At 37.2% G+C, this 24055-nt stretch overlaps 1 protein-coding gene across 2 annotated transcripts in view; it reads left to right on the top strand.

Annotated features, from left to right (window-relative positions):
• The first annotated feature begins 1542 nt into the window (after positions 1–1542).
• Positions 1543–24055, top strand: part of LOC125938240 (Putative N-acetylated-alpha-linked acidic dipeptidase) — a 67855-nt gene continuing 45342 nt past the window's right edge. Inside the window, exons 1-4 of one of the 2 annotated variants that reach the window (XM_049653274.1) lie at positions 1543–1789; positions 4229–4337; positions 8330–8516; positions 15411–15512. In XM_049653274.1, coding sequence (XP_049509231.1) covers positions 1672–1789; positions 4229–4337; positions 8330–8516; positions 15411–15512 — 516 coding nt within the window. In that variant the 5' untranslated portion in view covers positions 1543–1671. Of the gene's footprint in view, positions 1790–4228; positions 4338–6563; positions 8517–15410; positions 15513–24055 lie in introns of those variants that run through there. The other variant, XM_049653283.1, reaches the window with a different exon arrangement.

Genomic DNA, 24055 nt, shown 5'->3' on the forward strand with positions numbered 1-24055 from the left:
GTGGCTGCACCATTTTGCATTCCCACCAACAGTGCACAAGAGTTCCAATTATTTAAAACAAAACAAAGATTTTAGCTTTTAGTTTCCAGTTTGATATAAACAGTATAGTATCTCTCCATTCCATATTCCTCCTCTCTCTCAATAATACGGCATTTTAATTGGATTTTCGGTTTCCTCTCCCATATATTCTGTCAAGAACTTTGAAGACCTTTCTTTAGACACATGCTAACTCAATTCCCTTCAGTTTAGGTCTTAATATTTCTCTCAGAATTCCCATTATAGACCTTCAAAACTGCCACCTTTGCCAAAATTTTTCCCAATCAGCTTCATTCTTACCTTTATATTCCAAACAATTCGCAATAAGTTTTCACTTTACTCCATACAAATCACAATTACCTTGCTTCTTCTCACATAGAAATCACTGACATTCTCTGGTTATTCTGCTATGAATGGAATAAAAAAGCCCTTTCTGCTTCATGTGTCCAGAAGCAGCTTTCTCTTTATTCAAGTTCTTTAAGGGCCACTCCTTCTTCTTAAAAGGTTATTCATGACAAAAGTTGTGGTGCTATTTTCCAGAACAAATTTCAGCTTGAATGCAAAGTATCTAATTCTTCTTTAAAAATTTTTTATTTATTTTTAGAGAGAGCATGTGAGCTCACGTGTGAGAGAGAATCCCAAGCAGGCTCTGCACTGTCAGCACAGAGCCCCAGGCCAGGCTTGATCTCACAACCTATGAGACCATGCCCTGAGCTGAAATCAAGAGTTTGACACTTAACCAATTGAGCCACCCAGGCGCCCCTCAATATATTTAATTCTTATGTGAATCAGATACACATTGAAATCTTTGGTATGCTTAGAATAAAAATTGCATTTTCACACCTATTCTTTAAAATATTATAAAGTTACTAAAAACAGTAAAGGATATAATCTATGTATTGATATGAAAATCTTCATTCCTGAGTAAAACAAATAAATTTAAAAAATATAGGCATACAGTATTATATATAAATTCTTACGAAACAAAACGAAAAAGAGCAGAATACCTTTCCCATAGAAGAAAACAGCTTCTTATACTTTAAGAAAAACCACATTTGTAATATTTAAGTAAAATGCAGGCTTTTTTTTTCCTGTTAATTTTTATTACTAAATAAAACTTGCTTAGTATTTAAAGAAAGGTACATAGAAGTATAGGAAATAAGAAACTCAAGTACATCTTTTACCCTCTTCTCTCCCTTCCCTCACTGTTACCACCCTCCAGAGGTAAATACTGTAAACATTTCGGTCCAAACCCTACCCTCACATTTTTCTATGCATACACACAAGATACTTTAAGAAATACAAAATGCGATGCTCCTCTGCCTTTATCTTTTTAAGGAAGGTTTTAATTACTGTATATAGGCATACAGAAAAGTTCACAAGTCGTAACTGTTCAGCTTCCTGTGGCTGGACTGCGGGTGTTGGCACTTTGCAAAAACTCAGGGAGCTGATTGGCTCGGAGTGAGCTAGCGCTGTTTTGGGGCGGGGAAACCGGAGCCCCGGACCGCTAGCGGAGCCAGCCTGCAGTAGCCCGGGGGCGCTCCCTGGCCGGAGGAGTCTTCCGTCCCGCCGCGAGGCTGCAGCGGGACCACAGCAGAGGCGCAGGTCTGGGGAGGCCCCGCCGCCCGCGCCGAGATGTGGAATCCCCTTCACGAAGCCGACTCGAGCTTTGCGGCTTGGCGCCGCCCGCGCTGGCTGTGTGTCGGGGCGCTGGCGCTGGCCGCCGGCCTCTTGATCGTTGGCTTCCTCTTCGGTACGGGCGGGCTGGGCTTGCGCGCGCCGGAGCCTACTGCGCAGCCCCGCGGTTCCCGGGACTCGCGGGCCGCCTGTAGAGCGCGGTCCTGTGGCGCGTTCCCCTCCGGGGGGCGGAAAGTGGGGACCGGCCCCCGCGAGTCAGCTGAGGGGGGCGCTGGGTTGGGTTCTGGACAGTCACCCCGGGTAAGGAGTGGAGCGCAGAGCTCATGAAACTGGACTTCAGCAGGTCCCACCCGCTCGAGCCCTGTGAGCAATTGGTAAGTCTTAGGACGTACTCCCGCAGGTCAGCGGCGGCAGTTGAACCAGGTCGTCCAGGGAGCTTTGCAGGCAGGGACTCTAGTGTTGCCCGGGCTGCTTCATGTATACAGTAGGTAAACGTCCGGGCATTGCTGCACGGGACTCTTTTCCGTCCTCATACCGTCGTCCTTGCGAGTTACGTAATTAGGGGAACACGTGGGAACTGGCTGTTACTGGCAGCGCTCTGAACAGATCTTTGCCTGTAAGTGTTCTGCGGCGTTCTCTGTGTACCGATTCGCACACTTAGCCCAACTTCCATAAAAACTAGGGGCAGCACAGACCAGCTCAGACTCTTACATTTTCATTTGGACTCTGTTACTTTTTCGTGGCTTTGAACAGTTTATCATGTCTCTCTTCGCCTCCGTTTTCCAATCTTTATGATGAGGAGAATTTCTGGAATTTATTCGGAATAGCAAATGAAGTAGCACCAGAACCCTCTAGCCCAGTATTGGGGCGTTGGCACTTTTCCTAGTGCCTTCTTGGTGAGGAGATGCTTCTCATTGGACGTTGGTGCACAGGTCCAGCCTAATGTCGTTCACCCCTGCTCTGAATTCTGGATTCTCCTTCTGGGATTAAGAAGACCAGGCATAGACCAGCAACCTTGACTCAATCCAGCACTCTTTTTGGCTTGCTGTGTGACTTCTGGGGTGACTAAGACTTCTGAGCTTCACTCTGCTTATAACTAACGTATGGATGTTAGTAACCACCCCCACCCCCAGGGTTGTTGTGGGGTTTGCATGAGATAGGCGCTCAGTAATTAGGACACAGTTCAAGTTGAGTTTCAATGGTCTCAGCTGTAAAATAGAGTTGGGAAATAGAGTTGGTAAGGCTGGCACAGGGATTAAAAACTGCATTTCATGGTGGCAATCTTATTCTTCCTGCTGTTGCCCACAGCCCCTTCCGTGTACACTGCTCAGTGGCTGACACCAAATAGGTTCTTTTTTTTTCTTTTTTTTTTTTTAACGTTTATTCATTTTTGAGAGAGAGAGAGAGCGAGTGAGGGAGGGGCAGAGAGTGAGGCAGACACAATCTGAGGCAGGCTCAGGGCTCTGAGCTGTCAACACAGATCCCCATGCAGGGCTCAAACTCACGAACTGTGAGAACATGACCTGAGCCAAAGTTGGACACCTGACCGACTGAGCCACCCAGGCGTCCCCTGAATAGGTTCTTTATTAGGACTTGTTAATTTTTTCCCTAAGATTCTCTGCTCTCCACTCTCCCACAGGCTTCCCACCTCTTCATTTTGTTCATTTTTTTCAGCTCTCAATTCAAGCATTTCATCCCCAATGAATACTTCCCTGATTCCACACTCTAACCCAAGTCCTTTTGTTTTATGTACCGGTGGAATTAAATTTCCATTTGCTGCCAACCATTTATTTCAGTATGTATATATGGGTGTGTGTATGTATGTATGTGATTTGTAACTGGAAAGTTCCAAGAAAGCTGGATGGGTGATTTTGGTAACCATTTTATGCCAAGATCATATCATTCTTCCAAATAAACTCTGTAAAGATACCCCATTTCCCTCAGTAGTGGGCATCTTGCAAAGCCATTGGGAAAACTAAACTGTAGTTTCCTTGTAGCTTTCTAAAGTCCAGCGTCTCCAGCCTGCTTCAACTGGAAACAGACTCTCAATACATTTTGTTTGAGTTTGGGAAACAGAACAAATGACAAGTCTGAGTTTCCTTCACTGAAATAATTTATGTACTTGAAATAGATTCATAATTAATTCATTATAAACATTTACTAAGTGCTTATTCTCAGCACAGGGGCAGTCACTGGAAATAGAAGGTTTCAGAAGAAAGTAGGTGGATCTCCTTTTTTCCTTAACCTTTAAGAGATTTTCTTTATCCCCCTTAGTTGAAACATATTTTAGTAGTCCTTTTCTTATAAAACATTCTTTAAAGAATAACAGCAATATTCGTCATTGAAATTGTATTAAAAAATATGTTGTGACTGATCTGTATTTTCGAAGTGTTTGCATGATTATTTTCCAGTGGAAGTGGGCAAGAGAAATTACACTCCAGAAGACTGGACGTCATTGATAATTTGTGTTTTACGTGATAGATACAGTAATGAGGAAAAGTAGGTCCTGTCAATGAGCTCATGTCTCATTCCTATATTTGCATATATTTTACAGGATGGTTTATAAAATCCTCCAGTGAACCTACTAAGATTGTTCCACAGCCTAATGTGAAGAAGGCATTTTTGGATGAATTGAAAGCTGAGAACATCAAGAGGTTCTTATAGTAAGCATATACTTGAGAGTTTATATGGATAATTTGTTGGAAAATTGTTATTCTGTTTGGAAATATTGATCCAATATTTCATATATAGGAGCTGAGTTTTTAAAAGAAGTTTTATTTGTTGAAAATCTTGTATCATATTTCATCTAGAGAGGATTATACTTTAAGCTAAACTGTACCACAAGAGCCATTTTTGAGGAGGACCCAGCAAACTTGTCTGTGAAGGACCAGCCCCTGTCACAACTACTCTGCTCTGCTATTGTAGCAAGAAGCAGCCATTGAAAATACATAAATAAGAATGGCAGTTTCAGTAAAACTTTATTTATGGGCACTATAATTTGAATGTCATATAATTTATAGGTCACTATATATATATACACACACACACATATATGTATATATATATATATATATATATATATATATACATACACATACACTACCTATTTAAAATATAATAACCATTTTTAGCTTGTGGAGTGTACAGAAACAAGTTAACTGGATCTGGTCGGGGGAACATAGTTTGATGACTGCCGTTTTAAAAGACATTATATTCTAGTCAAAAGAATAAATCTGGATTTTGGACTTGGATATACTTCAGTTTAAATTCCATCTTTGCCTATTGACAGTAAAATCACTAGGGGTGAATACTTAACTTTCCTGAGCTCGCATTTCCACCTCTATAAAGTGGGGACCATAATATTGTTGTGACAAGGATGATTAGAGAGCATATATGTGACAGGGTTTGCAAACTAGCTCCCTAGTTCCTGAAATAGCTATCTGTAGTGTAAAGCAAAAGATGTAAATGAGTAAACTTACAGAGTATTTGCAAAGCAACTAAAAATAAAACACTTGTGTAGGATGATTGTATGTAATTGATTAGAACACTTAGGTTTTTCAAAGCAGAATACTTGAAGTCCCTATTAGTGATTGAAGGATTACTTAGTGGATAAAAGTTACGATTTTATATAAAGGGAAGTTATGTATATATACACATATATTTACGTGCACACATATAATAAGCATAAGTGTGCACACATGATCCTACATACATATGTCTGTTTTAATTACAATAGAATTAAAGCCATAAATAAACATTTGCTAGGGCACCTTCTAGGTGTTTGGAAGGGCCATTTCAAGTGAGAGACCCTGAAGCTTAAATTTTGTGGAAATTCCTCCTCTGACTCTTGGACTTACTTCACTATAATTATGTATAATAGATACAATAAAAGTGGAGGTCCAGCAAAATACAATCTCCTTCCTAGACAGAGCTGCTGTCGCTGCTGCTTCCTTCTTCCTTTCCTAACCTGTGACATAGACTGACCAGCAAAGAAGAAAAATGAATGCCTTAATTTCTCTCTCTGGACCCTGAATAAAATGGAAGCAGTTTCTTAATTATTCCTCCTTGACCCTGACCAAGCTCCTCTGTTTGCAACTCAAGGAGTTTCACCATTAGCACAAAAGAAAGAGATTAAAACTTGATATTTTAGTTGGATCAACAACTTACTTGCAACACACCTCTTAATTGATTAAAATAATAAAAATTAAGAGCTGAAGTTTAATACCAGTTACCTAACTGAGCCACAGATCTTTGGGAAGTAGTGAGGGAACAATATTCTCCCCATATACAGATGAGAAAATGAAGATTTAGCCAGGATTACACAATTTAGTGGCAAAACCTCAAATACACTCCTTGTAGGATTTTATGCCAGTTAATTTATTTATCATTGGAAATGGATTTTTTCCCACTCTTCATTAGGATTTGCTTTGCTCCAAATGAGTGGGTTCTAGCCCTGCTTGTAGCACAGTGTAGTATCCTAGTTGGTAATGACAAAACCGTTCCAAGGAATTTCACTCATAATAGCCAGGTCTGATAATAATCCATCCTCCTCCCTCCCTCCCTCCCTCCCTCTTTCTTGGTGGTGGGGAGAGCAGGTTCAAGACTCCCCATTGGCAACTGTTCTTTTTTCTTTTTAAAAAACATTTTTTTGTGTGTAAACTCTACCCTCAACATGGGGCTCGAACTCAACGATGCCGATATTAAGAGTCACATGCTCTACTGATGGAGCCAGCCAGACACCCCATTTCTTAGATGCAGGGACAGAGTTATCACTGTGACTTCAGAAAATATGCATAATCTGCATCCATTTTACTTATGTTACAGTTTGCCATCTGTGTAATGTAGAAAAAAATAGCACCATGCTGGCTCTTTTTCTCTTTTCTCTGCAGGTATACGTTGAAGGGATATAGAGACACCTCAGCTGCCTGTTAAGATTGTGTATTTCTGTTACTACATTTTGTAAATATGCATTAGAAACTTTGTGTAAGAGGTTGTATGGGAGCAAGAATGACCTGTGCCCTTCAAGGTCCTTCTACCAGGACTAAGAATCAAATTGACACAAACAGATTAACAGGAGGAAATCAAATTTAATAGCATACGTACAGGGATTCCACACAGACATGGAAATTCCAAAGCAGGACAAAATGAGTATACATGTCACCCTGAACTAAGAAGTGGGTAGGGATCTGAGACTTCAGGTGAAAGAAATGTGCTTCACAGGGCAATGAGAAAAACAGATGTTTGGTAATAGATGTGTGCCCTGCCTATACAGAGGGATCACCCAGATCAAATTTATCTCTGCTAGTAACCCTTATTTGGGGAAAGACCACCAGTCTCGATTCTCCTGTGTTGTTAAGGGACGGACAAAACTTTCTTTTGAGCCTGTAGGGTCTTGATTGCCTTCAGCTCAGAATAATCATGCCACAATGGCCCATCTTGGGGCAGCCCACCTTTGGCCCCTAGGGTGTTAAGCCCTTAAACATTTTTTGAATGAGGATTTTAATACCATCTTTGTAAACATAACTTAAATTATTTTAATGGAGTTATAAAAATTAACAAAAACTCCCATTTTTTTAAAAAAATTGGAAGTTATTCTTGGCAGTTGATTTTTCAGTCAAAAATTCAGATACACAGTAAAATTAAGTATTTGAAGGTGGAATCATCATAGCCATGTTACCTATTTATTAGTTTGTTTTTCTTTTAAAACTCACTATACGGATGGACATGTGCTAATTTTAGGAAGACCTACATATTCAGAACCAGAAGTTCATGAAGCTCAAGAAGTTCATGATCTAGAAATAAATATCTTTTTATGATACGTGATGCATTGTCATATGGATTTTTTTTCCTTTAAGTGGTTTAAGATGAAAATACAAATGAGCTGAATTTTCAGAGAAACAACACATTTCCACAAAAGAAAAATTTAAACAAAAAGCACCACTCTATAGATATATTAAACGAGAGATTAATAAACTCATGACAATATTTTTGGTGGCTAAAATTTTGGCTGCATAGTTTATTAATTAAAGATATTCCTGGTCAGGCTAATTATCATCATTGATTTTTAAGTGTATTACTATGCATGATGAATGGAGTACAAGAGATTCAGTCTGAACTTGTGTAAATATTTTTAGATTATTCCTTAATGAAAATACTTTATACAGGTTGCTAATCAAAAGGTTTCTCACTTGGCTCTAACTTTCAGTCTTTAAAAATAAATGTGATTATCAATCATTCTTGGCACGTCACAGCTTGGTATTTTGTAGGAAAATAATTTTTACCTCCCAAATATATTTTACACAGTGAAATAAAGAAATAATTCCATAAAAGTTATAAGATGCATGAGTCTTAAGGAAAGATATGATACTTTCCTCATTTACTATATGGGGACACGTCCAAAGGATCGCACATAACAATTCTCTACAAAGATCAGTTTCTCCAGTTTTTCCTTTAATGAATACAAATTACAGAATGAAACCTTCAAAATACACTTTGAGGATCTATTTGATGCAATAATAGTGCTGCTTTGTTTTTTTTTTAACGTATCACATTTCAAAGCAATTTTTAGATGTAAATCTGCCTTACTTGGTTGTTCATTTGGGATGCTGGCTGACTAAACATTAATTTCTAACCACTTTCAATTTTTGTTCACCAGTAATTTTACACGGATGCCACATTTAGCAGGAACAGAACAAAACTTTCAGCTTGCAAAGCAAATTCAATCCCAGTGGAAAGAATTTGGCCTGGATTCTGTTGAGTTAGCCCATTATGATGTCCTGTTGTCCTATCCAAATAAGACTCATCCCAACTACATCTCAATAATTGATGAAGATGGAAATGAGGTAAAAAAAAAAAAAAAAGGGAGAGATAGAAACTACCCTCATCTCTATTTTTTTCAAGTACCTTTTATGAAAGAATGGCCCTATACCATCTCTAATTATTGATAGAAATTAATATTATTGAAACTTGTGAATGTTTTTCATATCTCATTACCAGTATCAGCTATTTTCCTATGATGTTTGAATTTAATGTGATGTTGGAAAAATTATGAGAAATTAATGCTTGATGACAGTTGTATTTTCTGTTTTTTTAGTATTGCATACTAATATATAGTAATATATTAGTACTTCCAAGCAACTAAAATAAACACGTTTTTGATAGGTTCAGACTGTAAAAGAAACTGCATAAGTTTGGGGCTATCAGGAAACTCAGGACACCTGGTGTACAGTTTGAGTCATTAGGTTTTTACTGGTATTTAATGATATGTCTCCTAGGATCATGTGTTCAGCTCTGTGCCCAGAACTTGGATGTGGCATTTGAAGGAGAAGAGTTTGGATGGCAAGTCTGTAGAAGGATATCTAAAGAATATACAATTTTGTTTGCAAGTTAGGGTTCATACTTGAGAAAGAAGAGATAATACAAGTAACTGAGGTATATCTCATCGTGATATATATTCAATATGAAGGCTTATAAAATAAAACTCATACCTTTAATCCTATTTAGCATACCTTAGTTTTAAAGCTACTATATCTTAACTAAAATAACCTCTTTTAATCTAGATAGTTTCCTTCAGCCCTTTTGTTAGCTGGGCCTTCTAAATATGTCCAGCTTGATCAGTGAACTGAAAATGTCATGTGATTTAAATATATATAGATTTAAAAAAATTTCATAATATGTCAATCACCTTCTATCAACTAATGAATCAATCTTTTAATGGCTAATATGCTGTTAGTTTTGTAGCCAGTCATATAATCCCATGCTAAATTTCCTAACATGATTCAAAATTTTCCATATTAGCTACTTTTTAAAATTATACTAGTTAATAGTTTATCTTTTTAAAATATTAATCTCAAAATTTAAAAAGTATTTTTAAAAAAGGTGTGTAGAATATCAGTGTACAGCATATGGTCCCATAACATTTGTTAAATAAGGTATCATATCTATCTATATATAATCGAGTACTAAGCAGTCTATAAAAGTGTATTTAGGGAAATTGTTTAATGATAAAATATTATGTTAAAAAATATATACATATACTTAAACCTTTGTCTTGATCTGTCAAATTTGGGATTATCTATATACAATGAGGAAAATAGCAAACTTGCAGTTCTTTTTTCCTTCTTTGCTTTTATTATTCCATTTCATTATTTGTTTTTGCTATTATAAGCATTTATTAAATTCTTCAAGCCTGTCACATAACATAAAGGTATCATGTAGAAATTTCATTTCGGAGATTTTCTTGAATGGTGTCAGCTCTCTCATTTGGGTTCCTAGACCAATTTCTACTGAGATGGCGAGTGTTTTCCCCACGCATTCAATAAGCAATTCTCAGACACCAGTTGGGTTGTTCTAGAATTCGATTCAATTCTGACACTATTTACCTGGGGATTGCGTCAGATTCCATAGGTAAGAAGTCAGTCTTCTAAAAATGTCCCCTTCCACACTCATTCAGGATGCCACTTGAAAGCTTGGGTTGTTACTTGTGTTTCTGACCTACCTACTGGCTATAAACTGGAAGTTCCAAAGGCTCCCTCCAACTCAGGGTGTCAAGTGTAAGCAGGTTGTTACCTGTACTTCTGACAGACTGGGAGAAATCAGAGGTTCCCATGATCCCCTCCTCAGGTCTGATTAATTTGCTAGAGTGAATCAACATTTATAAAAACATTTTACATTTTAGATTACTGAGTTAGTACAGTAAAAGGACAGTAAATGACATGAAGCAATAGCCAGATGAAGAGATGCGTAGAGCACAGTATGTGGGAAAGAGCACAGAGCTTTCATGCCTTCTCTAGGAGTGCCAGTCTCCCCACACTCCCATGTGTTCACCAACCCAGAAGCTCTCTGAACCCTGTCCTTTGAGTTTTTATGGGCTTCATTACATAGGTGTGATGATTAAATCTTGGCTATTGGTGGTTGATCCAACTTCCAGGTCCTCTCCCTTCCCTGGTGGGAGGTGGGCAATGGGACGGAAAGTCCCAAGGCTCTAATCACAAAGTTGGTTCTCCTGGCCCACCTGACCCCATCCTTAGGTGAGGTCAAAAGTTACCTCGTTAGCCTAACAATAGACCCTTTGTTGCTCTCATCAGGAAATTCCTTTTAGGAGGTTTTAGGAGCTCAGTGCCAGAAAAGGAAAGAGGATCAAATATGTATTTATTGTAAATCACAATATCACACTGCCTAAAGCTTCCTCATTTTTTAAAAGCTATATCATTGGTTCATCTTCCTTTTTATTTTCATCCAAGTACACCTGAACGAAGAGTCACAGACTTCTCCAAGTGCCTTGCTTCCTCCCTATGTCCCTTTCCTGAAGCAGTTGCTATTCAACCATTGACACAAAATAAACAAACCTTTTAAAAACTTTTAAAGGAAAAGGAAAAGAGTTTTATTTGACCCCAAGTTAAGACAGCTGTGCAGGATACACAATCTTGCCAAAAGCAAAAGCAGCATTAGGGGAAAAAAAGAAGAGTATTAATCATATAATAAGAAGGTAGAAGGGCTTTAAATGCTGTATATAAGTAATTAGAAAAAAACTTAAAGGAAAAAACTGGTTAAAAACATAGTATGTCAGACTAAATAAAATCAGCTGTGTACTATTTTATAAGGAGTGACTTGAATGTAACATCACAGCAAGTTTGAAAGTAACAAAACAAAAAGAAATACCAAGCAAATACTGACTTAAAAAACTTATCTAGTAGTCAATTTTAGGGCAAAGTCAAAAACCTTATTAAGAGTTACAGAGGGTTACTACATAAGTGTTTCAATTCATTTTTGTCTGTTAAAGAAAAAGATACAACAGGCCCAAAATGGAGTTAATTGTACTAAGCCCCACTTCAGCAAACCAAGATTTAATACCTAACCTAGTACAGTTTCAGCCTCTCCCAGGAATGTAGCCTTTGACTAGTCAATTTGGAATTACCTGGTCAGCACTAATGAGGTAATCCACCTGATTGACCCCTTATGTTCCCCAAAGGACAAAGATCAATAAGGAAAAAAAAAATACAAGGAATGCATAAATAAATAGTATAAGGAGTAAAAAAGAGAGGCATATCTCTAGATGTTGCCGAAATTCAAAAAGATAAAAAAGTACTAGGAAGAAGTATGCCAACAATTCATAGATGAGATGAAATGCAAAATGGAAAAAAACATGAAAATTGACATAAGAATGCACTTTTAAAAATCCAAAGAGTTTTAGAACATTAAAGAAATTAAATCTGTAATTCAAAAATTCCCATAACCCAAAGCATCAAGACCAACTGGTTTTCCTTTAAGTGTGAAAGATTAAAGTGAAAGATCATTTTTGTAAAGATCATTTAAATACAGTACAACACAACTTATTTCAGAGAATATTAAATATTCAACTCATTTTTAAGGCAAGTGTAATCTAGAAATTATAAGCCAACAAAGACATTGCAAAAATACTAGCCAAATGTGTAATAAATATATATATAGATAGATAACATAATTATCATTATGAAAAAGAAAAACTTATATACTTATCTCAAAAGACATTCCCCCCCCCTAAATATTTAACACAATGAAACATATATTCATGACAAAAACTCTTAGTAAACTTGGAAGTTAGTTGACATTACCTGATAAAGGTCACTGTAACTATCAAAATTGATGGTGAGACACTGAAAAGATCCCCTTCAAGTTAAGCATATCTGTCACCACTTTTCAACATTGTACTTAATTAAGGTCCTGGCCAGTGCAGTGGAACAAAGGGTAATGGGAGACCAGGAGTGAACCTGTGTTGACTAACACAGTGACCTGCGTTATACTAACTAGAGCACCAAATATCTGCCTCTCCTGAGGCAATCTAAAATGAAGCCAAATCAACCACTACCCTCCAAAAATCCCCGCATTCTCCATATAGCCCATAATTTTTCCATGAGCCACATAAGGTACAAACTTATCTGAATCATTGGGCAAGATCACAAAAGAAACTGTAGTATAAAGTACAGTACAAATTCATATAGAAACACAGTCATTACATCAGCAAGTCTTTCAGCCAGTGGAGTATTCAAGTTGTTTTCATTCAATTTGCCTTTATGATAATCTCCAGTTTTACAGCATCACCAAATAAGTGGATTTTAGACCACGTTTATGAGTTATTCTAACAAGTAGGAGACACTTAAAAAAATTGTTTTTTAATTTATTTTTGAGACAGAGAGAGACAGAGCATGATCAGGGGAGGGGCAGAGAGAGAGGGAGACACAGAATCTGAAGCAGGCTCCAGGCTTTGAGCTGTCGGCACAGAGCCAGATTCAGGGCTCGAACTCACAGACCAGACCGTGAGATCATGACCTGAGCTGGACTTAGATGCTTAACCAACTGAGCCACCCAGGCGCCCCTGAGTGGGAGACATTTTTTAAAGTCAAGGAAACAACTTTTTTTGGTGACTTTATTAAAAGGAGATTATATACCAGAGAGCATTGTTCTCTTTCCAAAATTCACTAATATAGCCTCAAATTATGTTTTCTGAATATAACCAAAATAATTTTGGTCCACAAATCTCTATTAACCTTTTGTGACATAAAAAAAGGCAGTATATTGTTCAGTCTATATCATATGTTATCTCTACACAAAGATAAAATAATGTGTTTATATATTTAAAACATTTCTGGTAGAATCTATAGAACACTGGTCTTACATGTTGCCTGTGGAAGGAGGAACTTCTGTGTGTTGTGCAGGAGAACAAAAATTGACAGTTTACCACAGCTCTGCTCTGAATAGTCACAATAATTAAGCTACACTGGGAGATGGTGATAGTACAAAACCATTTGCAGGTGGGACTGAAGGACAAAAACAGAGCTGAGCTGTCACAATGTCAATAGAGAACACCTGAATCTGAAACACAGGCAATATAAGCTTGTGATTTAAAGAAATAGAAGTGAATATATAATTCAACTTATGGTTGTGATAAAATAAAGGGAATTTTCAACTCTTCATGTTTGTAGGCTCTGTCTCTGGGCTCCCAGAGAAGCTATACTTTAACATTTACTAAGATCAAAATGACTCGGCAAAACCTTAAAGTATGGCTCCATTTCTGCCCCAAGCACACACCGTACATCTGCTTTGTTAAAAATAAATAAGTAAATAACCAAAGAGAAGCATTCCAAACATAAGGATTAGAAAAAGAAAGAAACCTCCCTGGTTCCCACGAGATTAAAACTATACAAACTTGCATATACTAAAAATGTAAGATAAAGTCTGTAACTTTCTGGAATGTCCTAGGTCATGATGATTTCTAACTGTTTCCCCCCCCCCCTTTTTTTTTTTTTTTGTCTTGGGTGATTGATCTTACTAGTTTTATTTTTTAGTAGTCTGGAAACTAAAACATCCGATCCCTACTTAACAATGTCATAATTCAATCAATATTTCTACAATACAAACATCTTAGAATACTTTCACTTTGGTCATGCCCTATCAATTTATACCCAGAATTCTAATTCAACCTTATTCTTTTCAACTTGAATAATACTTGCTTTTATTATTACATACAGTCCATATTTATTCATTTTTTCCATATATTTGCGGTAACTTGCTTACCAATCTTTGAATCATATAAGAGCTTCTTTTAGAGGCTTTGTTTTGTTGAATGATACCTTTAGAAGTTTTCTTTGTTTTCAGTGAATGCCTGTTGGCTCCAAACAGTTACTTTTTGGTAGAAAATGTGTCTTTCATTTCATTTTCAAAAGGAAAGATGTTTTATGCATTATGCATTACGTTATTGAGATACCAGCTACCAATCTAATTTTTATTCTGTTTGGGTATCTTGTGTAATCTCTCTTTTGCAACTTTTAACATTAAGTATTATATTGAATATTACAGTTTAACTATGATGGGTCTGGATGTAGATTATTTTTTAGTTAGCTTGGTCAGGATTCATTGGACAGCCTGAATCCTAGAGTTCATAGTTTTTATCAGTTTGGAAAATTCTTAGTCATTATATATTCAAATTTAGCTCCTTCACATTCTTTCTATTCTCTTCTTTTACAAGTCCTCATATATACATCCAACAGGTTTATCTCTAGTGTATCTTCAATCCTGAAGGTTGTTGTATTTTGGAGACCCAGCTTTATGCAGGGGTCTCTTGTAAGACTCTATTATTTGGACCATCTCTAGACTTTCTTTAAACATCGTGTGCCCCTCTTTTGGGGTCCCAGGTTCCATTAGATTCAACTTTTAGTGCAACCTCTCAGGATTCCCGAGAATCCTGAAAATCCTGGAATGTGCCACTTTTTTGTCTTCTGAGTATTCCTTACTCCTCCCCCCCAATTCAATGATATGCTTAAAAACATAATATTTTATTTTTAGTTCAAGTGTGAATGTTGTTCACTGTGTCTAGGTACTATTAGATATGGATCTTCTTGAAATTTTTTTTTTATTGAAATGAATTTAGTATGTAATTTATTGCTAAATAATCATCTTAGCAATGTTATAAGGGACTAAATTTATAATACAATGCTACTTTTTATTTGGGTATTAACATTTCCTCCTAAATCAAACCTGGTGCTTTATAGGTCCTCTCTGGTTCTATAGTTTATTCTTCTGATGAAATCCTCACAACTTCTAGCACAGTGCTGGATATTTGATATGTATTTGCAAAATACTGAAGGATTGATTAACCCTGTACTGAAAAGGAAGAATATACACATTTTTTCCTTGTGTTTGACTTGTAGCAATCAAACTTTACCTGATTTACTTTTGATTATCGTATTTTGTTTTTCTAGATTTTTAACACATCATTATTTGAACCACCTCCTCCAGGATATGAAAATGTTTCAGATGTTGTGCCACCTTTTAATGCCTTCTCCCCGCAGGGAATGCCAGAGGTAAAAATGCAATATGATGAAATAAAAATAACAAACAGAATTCCTCATATATGCAGGCAACAATTAAACAGTTATAAGATTTTTCATATAATCCAAATTTAACCCTTTTTTACAGTTAAGAAAGTAGAATTTCTTTATAAGAAAAGGACTATTAGTTTTGTTGACCGTTTTTAAAGATAAAATTTACTCCAATGAGATGCAGAAATGCAAAATGTACATTTATTGACTTTTGACAAATGCATATACCTATGTAATCCAAACCCCTTAACACACAAAATATTACAGTCACTTCAGAATGTACCTTTATGACCTTTCTCAATCGGTATTACACAGACTCCCAGTCAGTCATTCAATTTGTTTTTGCCACCATTGATTAGTTTTGCCTATTCTAAAAATTCACCTAAATAGAATTGTATAGCATGTAATCATTTGTGTCCAGTTTCTTTCACTAAGCATAGAGTCTATGAGATTCCTGCGTTTTAGCATTTAGTTCATTCTTTTTTATTGCCAAGTAATTTTCATTGTATGAAAATACATTAATTACTACTGTTGCATGGCAGTGATTAGTTTTCAAAGAATTTGAATAAGAGTGTTGTTGCCATTTTCAAATAGGGAGCCTGGATGTCCATTCTAGAAAATTTTGTGTGGTCTACTCAATAAAGCAGTGTATTTAACTATCATCTGAAATTCTACAGTCAATCCGATTCTTGTGTGGTACTTTGTTGTTTAGAAGAAAGCTAAGAAAGGTAAATTTGAAAGAGTTGAATATAATTTATTTATATATTTTAACAATTATCTTTCCCATTAAAATATTTGACAGCAAGTAGATTCAATTTTGGATGTACTGGGTTGAGATGCCTAGGATATATGGTATATTTACGAGAAGTTGCTGATTGACAGTTGGGTATATTGAAATACCACCCGATAGAAGGGTAAGAGTTGGCTATTATTGGAAACATCCTAAGTAAAAAAATTGTATTTAGAGTTGAATATTTAAAAGTCTCTCTTCACCAATCAATGAGGATTTAATCCAAGAACATAAGGATTATTTAATATCAGGCAACAGTGCCATATTTTTTAATAAGAGAGAAAAATACTCTTTTTTATTTTCAGATGTATTGGCTTTACTGGCTTATTTATAATTTAAAAACACAAGATTTGAATCAAAGAATATTTTCTATTGATTTCATGAAACTTATTTCAAATGAATAGTTTACATCTTACCTAATGGTATAATATTAGAAAAATTCTTTCTAAAATTGGCACATAAATAGAATGCATACAATTGTAATTATTTTATGGTTGACCTGAGATAGAAATGTGGCATTTAACAATTGGAAATGAAGAGAGAGTGTATATTATTTTATTTTTAATTTATTTTTAATGTTTATTTATTTTTGAGAGACAGAGAGAGAGACAGAGTGCGAGGGAGGGGAGGGTCAGGGAGGGAGACACAGAATCCAAAGCATGCTCCAAGCTCTGAGCTGTCAGCACAGAGCCAGATGTGGGGCTTGAACCCATGAACTGTGAGATCATGACCTGAGCCGAAGTCGGACCCGTAACCAACTGAGCCACCCAGATGCCCCAAGATAGTATATTTTAGATCTCACATGTCCTGACATCACTTAGACTTGTTCCTCAGGTTAAGGCGCCTTACCATCATGGGCCCATGTATGATCCCTAATTTAAATGTATTTTCTTTTCCTTTCATCTCTCATCCCTATCCTCGATCTCATTCCTTTCCCCTCCCCCCAGTGTATTTGTGTCCTTAGCAATGTACACAGTGTTCTTAAAAACATATGACTTTATTTTGTGTTTGATGTACTTTACATTGCTATAGGTAGCATTATATTTTAGGTCTTACTTCATCTCTTACTATTTTCAATCAACGTCCTTTAAAAAATCTACCCTGTTGCTTTGTCAGAGCAGCTCATCACTTTTGCTGTCGCCTATCATTTCATGATATGTGCACACCACATGTAACTTACCCATTCTTTTGGTTGCCAACACTGCTTTACTTTTAAGTCCTCATGACCACAGTGTTGCAGCAAGTAACCTCATACGTGTCCCTGTTTGGGCTTGCCAGGGTTTCTCTGTTCATGGTAAACCAGGTATGGGATTGCTGTTTTATAGGAATATTTAATTTCCCGACGTCCAGACTGTAGCAGTTTATTGCTTGCACTGACATCCTTTTTTTATATATTTTCATCAACACTTGGAATTATGTAACTTTATAATTTTTGCCCATCTAAGTGTTTTAATTTATTTTAATTCACATTTCTCTGATTACCAGTGAGGTTGCTTGTCTCTATACATAGTTATTTATTAGCTGTTCTGGTTTTTATTCTGTGCAATGACTACATATAGCCTTCTCCTTTTCCTGTTGAATTTCCAGCCTTTTTTCTTACTGAATTTAAGTATTTCTTTTTTTTTTTTTTTTTTTTTTTTTTTTTAATTTTTTTTTGGGACAGAGAGAGACAGAGCATGAACGGGGGAGGGGCAGAGAGAGAGGGAGACACAGAATCGGAAACAGGCTGCAGGCTCCGAGCCATCAGCCCAGAGCCTGATGCGGGGCTCGAACTCACGGACCGCGAGATCGTGACCTGGCTGAAGTCGGACGCTTAACCGACTGCGCCACCCAGGCGCCCCAAGTATTTCTTAAATATTTTAATTATTTATTCAATATTGGTTTAAATATTATAAGTATCTTCTAATTTTTCACCTATTTCTTCATGTTATCTAAGCTTTCCTTTATTGAAAATATATCTTTAATTTTGATATTGCCCAATTGTTCTTATGTTTTCAAACTTTGGGTTTTCTTTATTAATTTTCCTCATTATTTACAGTGATAAATCTGTATAACCAGAATATATAAAAAATACTAATACATCATTATTTAAAAATAGCATTAATATTATCAGATTGGAGTTAAATATATATGGACAGATAGTATATAATAAGAGGAAATATAGCAAAAATTTTAATTTAAGATAGCCATAAAATATAAAATATACTTTAAAAGTCTTCAGTGAGTGTGAAGTAGTTGAAAAACACTGAAATTTATTGAGCAATGGAAATACTATGTATAAAGAAACAGATTATGGGGGCACCTGGGTGGCTGAGTTGGTTAAGCATTCTACTTCGGCTCAGGTCAAGGTCTCGCAGTTCCTGAGTTTGAGCCCCACTTCAGGCTCTGTGCTGATAGCTCAAAGCCTAGAGCCTGCTTCAGATTCTGTGTCTCCTTCTCTGCCCCTCTCTCATTCACGCTCTGTCTCTCTGTCTCTCTCTCTCCAAAGTAAACTTAAAAAAAAAAAAGAAACAGATTATGTTTCTAGATAAGAAGACAGAGTGTTATAAGGAGGAAATTATACCCACGTTAGTATGTGGGCTTAATGTATAATCAGTTAAAATCCCCAAATACTTTTTGGACTTTGACAGAATTATTCTACTCCTAAGAGTCATAGAGATTATTAACTCATTTCTTTCAAGTAGATTTAAACTCTTCTAGATTAATGGAAAGCTAGAAGGATCCCCTGATTCCGCATGAGATTCTTGTTTGTGTTCAAATATTAGATGAATTTGCGGCTGGTGTGCTTCACTGGGTCACCTGTAACTCAGCTAGTGCACTGTTCTTTTTAAAATTATATATGTCTGTATGTGGGCTTAATATTTTTCACTGTAAGTTATCTTCGGATCTACATCTGAATTCTCCGGAGTGTAAAGTACGGGGCTCTGCTTTAGGCTATTTGAAATGAGCAATTTGACAATGTCTAATAAAAATATAATCTAAGGGTATCTGGGTGGCTCAGTCAGTTAAGCATCCAACTCTCGGTTTTCGGCTCAGGTCATGATCTCGGGCCTTTCTGGGTTCATGCCCCATTTTGGGCTCTCTGCTGGCAGCATGGGGCCTGGTTGGGGTTCTCTCTCTCCACCTGTCTTTCTGTTTCTCCCCCACTCCCACCGTCTCTCTCAAAATAAACTTTAAAAATATATGTAATCTAATTTTTGGTTTTCAAACTTCAGCACATATCATGGTAATCGAGAAGGCTTATAAAACACAGGTTCTGGTTCCCACCTCGCTGAGTTTTGGTAGGTCTTCATAGTTTGTTCCCAGTAAGACTCCAGGCCTTGATTCTGTGGGTTTAACAACTATACTTTGGGAGCCGCATATCTTTCCTCCCAGTTCTGTTTCAGCTAACAAGAACAGGAAGATGGAAGCTTGAAAGACACGGAAAATTCTAGGCTGACAGTGCAAGATTGTATTTATTCCCAGTCATAGAACAATGGTACAGTGTAAACTTTACAAGAAGGTCATTATCTGAAAACAAAGCTTTTTTCTAAATAACAGTGACAACTTGCATTTGTGAAGTGCCCAGAGGACATATCTATCACACTTGTGTTCATTTTCAAAGTGTCCTGTCATTTTTAAACCAATATCTTCTCCAATCCCACCTCCGTCATAATTTGTTCTGTGAGGATTACAGATTTATCAAAAGATAGCCACAATTTATAGACATTTTAGGAAGTAGTGTCCCCAAAGTTAGTGATACTAAATAGAGATACATTTCAAGTAGGACACTGACACTAAAACAAAATTCACTGAAATCAGATTGGTTAATGTCTCTATACTCACAGAATAAAAGTGAGCTCCAGAGAAGGCTAACAATTATAAATGAGACATACGGTGCTATTGTTAATAGTGTATTAATATTGCATTGTCTGAAGAAGAAATACAAGAGCTAAAAGTAATCCCTTTACTGAAGTAAAGATTCAGATGTCACCTTCTCAGTAGACTTTCCTCTTTTTATTAACATTGCATCCACCCAAGTACTAGTTACTGTTTACCTATTCTATTTAAACTTTGAAAAAAATTTTGACAGCACTGATCACTTTTTAATATACCATATAATTTACTTACTTTTTAATTCATTATTATCTTTCTGCTTTTCACATAAATGTAAGTTCCTCCAAGGACAGGGATTTACTGTATCCCTAATTTTTTTTTTAATGTTTATTTATTTTTGGGAGAGAGAGATGGAGTGTGAGCGGGGAAGGGACAGAGAGAGAAGGAGATGCAGGATCCGAAGCAGGCTCCAGGCTCTGAGTTGTCAGCACAGAGCCCAACACGGGGTTCGAATCCATGAACTATGAGATCATGACCTGAGCCAAAGTCAGATGCTAACCAACTGAACCACCCAGGTGCCCCTCTTTTTAAGTTTTTTAATTAATTTATTTATTTTTGATAGCAAGCAGAGGAGAGGCAGAGAGAGAGGGAGAAAGAAAGAGAATCCCAAGCAGGCCCCACACTGCTAGCATTGCTAAGTGCAGAGCCCAAACCCTGGTTCGAACCCAGGAACCATGAGACCATGACCTAAGCTGAAGTCAAGAGTCAGGTGCTTGACCAACTGAGCCTCCTAGGCACCCCAACAAATGACCTTCTTAATACCCATCACCCAATGTAGCCCATCTTCCACCAATCTCTCTCCATCAACCCTCAGTTTGTTCTCTATGGTTAAGAGTCTCTTGTGGTTTATTTCCCTCTCTCCTTTTCCCCTCCTCCCCCACCCCTTCCCATATGTTCATCTGTTTTGTTTCTTAAATTCCACATATGAGTAAAAGCATACATACATATATTCTTAATCAAGGGAAGTTGGGCAGTGATCAAGAAACGACTTCCAAGCATTCCCAGATTCTAGGTGACAGAAACCGAAGTGGAATTTAGTATGCTAAATATTCATTAAGAAGCATTCTCTTGGGATCAGTACCTGTGTCAGGGAGGGAAAGGAAGCCAGATGGAGCAGAAGGAGCAGTCACCCTCAATGCCAGCTCTGGGACAGCGTCGGCTGGAGTCAGCATAGCCCTTCAGAACTGTCCCGGGTTGGACTAAGATGTCCAAGTCTTTTTTTTTTTTCAATATATGAAATTTATTGTCAAATTGGTTTCCATACAACACCCAGTGCTCATCCCAAAAGGTGCCCTCCTCAATACCCATCACCCACCCTCCCTTCCCTCCCACCCCCCATCAACCCTCAGTTTGTTCTCAGTTTTTAACAGTCTCTTATGCTTTGGCTCTCTCCCACTCTACCTATTTTTTTTTTCCTTCCCCTCCCCCATGGGTTTCTGTTAAGTTTCTCAGGATCCACATAAGAGTGAAAACATATGGTATCTGTCTTTCTCTGTATGGCTTATTTCACTTAGCATCACACTCTCCAGTTCCATCCACGTTGCTACAAAGGGCCATATTTCGTTCTTTCTCATTGCCATGTAGTACTCCATTGTGTATATAAACCACAATTTCTTTATCCATTCATCAGTTGATGGACATTTAGGCTCTTTCCATAATTTGGCTATTGTTGAGAGTGCTGCTATAAACATTGGGGTACAAGTGCCCCTATGCATCAGTACTCCTGTATCCCTTGGGTAAATTCCTAGCAGTGCTATTGCTGGGTCATAGGGTAGGTCTAGTTTTAATTTTCTGAGGAACCTCCACACTGTTTTCCAGAGTGGCTGCACCAATTTGCATTCCCACCAACAGTGCAAGAGGGTTCCCGTTTCTCCACATCCTCTCCAGCATCTATAGTCTCCTGATTTGTTCATTTTGGCCACTCTGACTGGCGTGAGGTGATATCTGAGTGTGGTTTTGATTTGTATTTCCCTGATGAGGAGCGACGTTGAGCATCTTTTCATGTGCCTGTTGGCCATCCGGATGTCTTCTTTAGAGAAGTGTCTATTCATGTTTTCTGCTCATTTCTTCACTGGGTTATTTGTCTTTCGGGTGTGGAGTTTGGTGAGCTCTTTATAGATTTTGGATACTAGCCCTTTGTCTGATATGTCGTTTGCAAATATCTTTTCCCATTCCATTGGTTGCCTTTTAGTTTTGTTGGTTGTTTCCTTTGCTGTGCAGAAGCTTTTTATCTTCATAAGGTCCCAGTAATTCATTTTTGCTTTTAATTCCCTTGCCTTTGGGGATGTGTCAAGTAAGAGATTGCTACGGCTGAGGTCAGAGAGGTCTTTTCCTGCTTTCTCCTCTAAGGTTTTGATGGTTTCCTGTCTCACATTCAGGTCCTTTATCCATTTTGAGTTTATTTTTGTGAATGGTGTGAGTAGTGGTCTAGTTTCAACCTTCTGCATGTTGCTGTCCAGTTCTCCCAGCACCATTTGTTAAAGAGATTGTCTTTTTTCCATTGGATGTTCTTTCCTGCTTTGTCAAAGATGAGTTGGCCATATGTTTGTGGGTCTAGTTCTGGGGTTTCTATTCTATTCCATTGGTCTATGTGTCTGTTTTTGTGCCAATACCATGCTGTCTTGATGATTACAGCTTTGTAGTAGAGGCTAAAGTCTGGGATTGTGATGCCTCGTGCTTTGGCCTTCTTCTTCAAAATTACTTTGGCTATTCGGGGCCTTTTGTGGTTCCATATGAATTTTAGGATTGCTTGTTCTAGTTTCGAGAAGAATGCTGGTGCAATTTTGATTGGGATTGCATTGAATGTGTAGATAGCTTTGGGTAGTATTGACATTTTGACAATATTTATTCTTCCAATCCATGAGCAGGGAATGTCTTTCCATTTCTTTGTATCTTCTTCAATTACCTTCATAAGCTTTCTATAGTTTTCAGCATACAGATCTTTTACATCTTTGGTTAGATTTATTCCTAGGTATTTTATGCTTCTTGGTGCAATTGTGAATGGGATCAGTTTCTTTATTTGTCTTTCTGTTGCTTCATTGTTAGTGTATAAGAATGCAACTGATTTCTGTACATTGATTTTGTATCCTGCAACTTTGCTGAATTCATGTATCAGTTCTAGCAGACTTTTGATGGAGTCTATCGGATTTTCCATGTATAATATCATGTCATCTGCAAAAAGCGAAAGCTTGACTTCATCTTTGCCAATTTTGATGCCTTTGATTTCCTTTTGTTGTCTGATTGCTGATGCTAGAACTTCCAACACTATGTTAAACAACAGCGGTGAGAGTGGGCATCCCTGTCGTGTTCCTGATCTCAGGGAAAAAGCTCTCAGTTTTTCCCCATTGAGGATGATGTTAGCTGTGGGCTCTTCATAAATGGCTTTTATGATGTTTAAGTATGTTCCTTCTATCCCGACTTTCTCAAGGGTTTTTATTAAGAAAGGGTGCTGGATTTTGTCAAAGGCCTTTTCTGCATCAATTGACAGGATCATATGTTTCTTATCTTGTCTTTTATTAATGTGATATATCACGTTGATTGATTTGCGAATGTTGAACCAGCCCTGCAGCCCAGGAATGAATCCCACTTGATCATGGTGAATAATTCTTTTTATATGCTGTTGAATTCGATTTGCTAGTATCTTATTGAGAATTTTTGCATCTATATTCATCAGGGATATTGGCCTGTAGTTCTCTTTTTTTACTGGGTCTCTGTCTGGTTTAGGAATCAAAGTAATACTGGCTTCATAGAATGAGTCTGGAGGTTTTCCTTCCCTTTCTATTTCTTGGAATAGCTTGAGAAGGATAGGTATTATCTCTGCTTTAAACGTCTGGTAGAACTCCCCTGGGAAGCCATCTGG

Source organism: Panthera uncia, chromosome D1 (assembly GCF_023721935.1).
Source record: "Panthera uncia isolate 11264 chromosome D1, Puncia_PCG_1.0, whole genome shotgun sequence".
In the NCBI taxonomy this organism is placed as follows: Eukaryota; Metazoa; Chordata; class Mammalia; order Carnivora; family Felidae; genus Panthera; species Panthera uncia.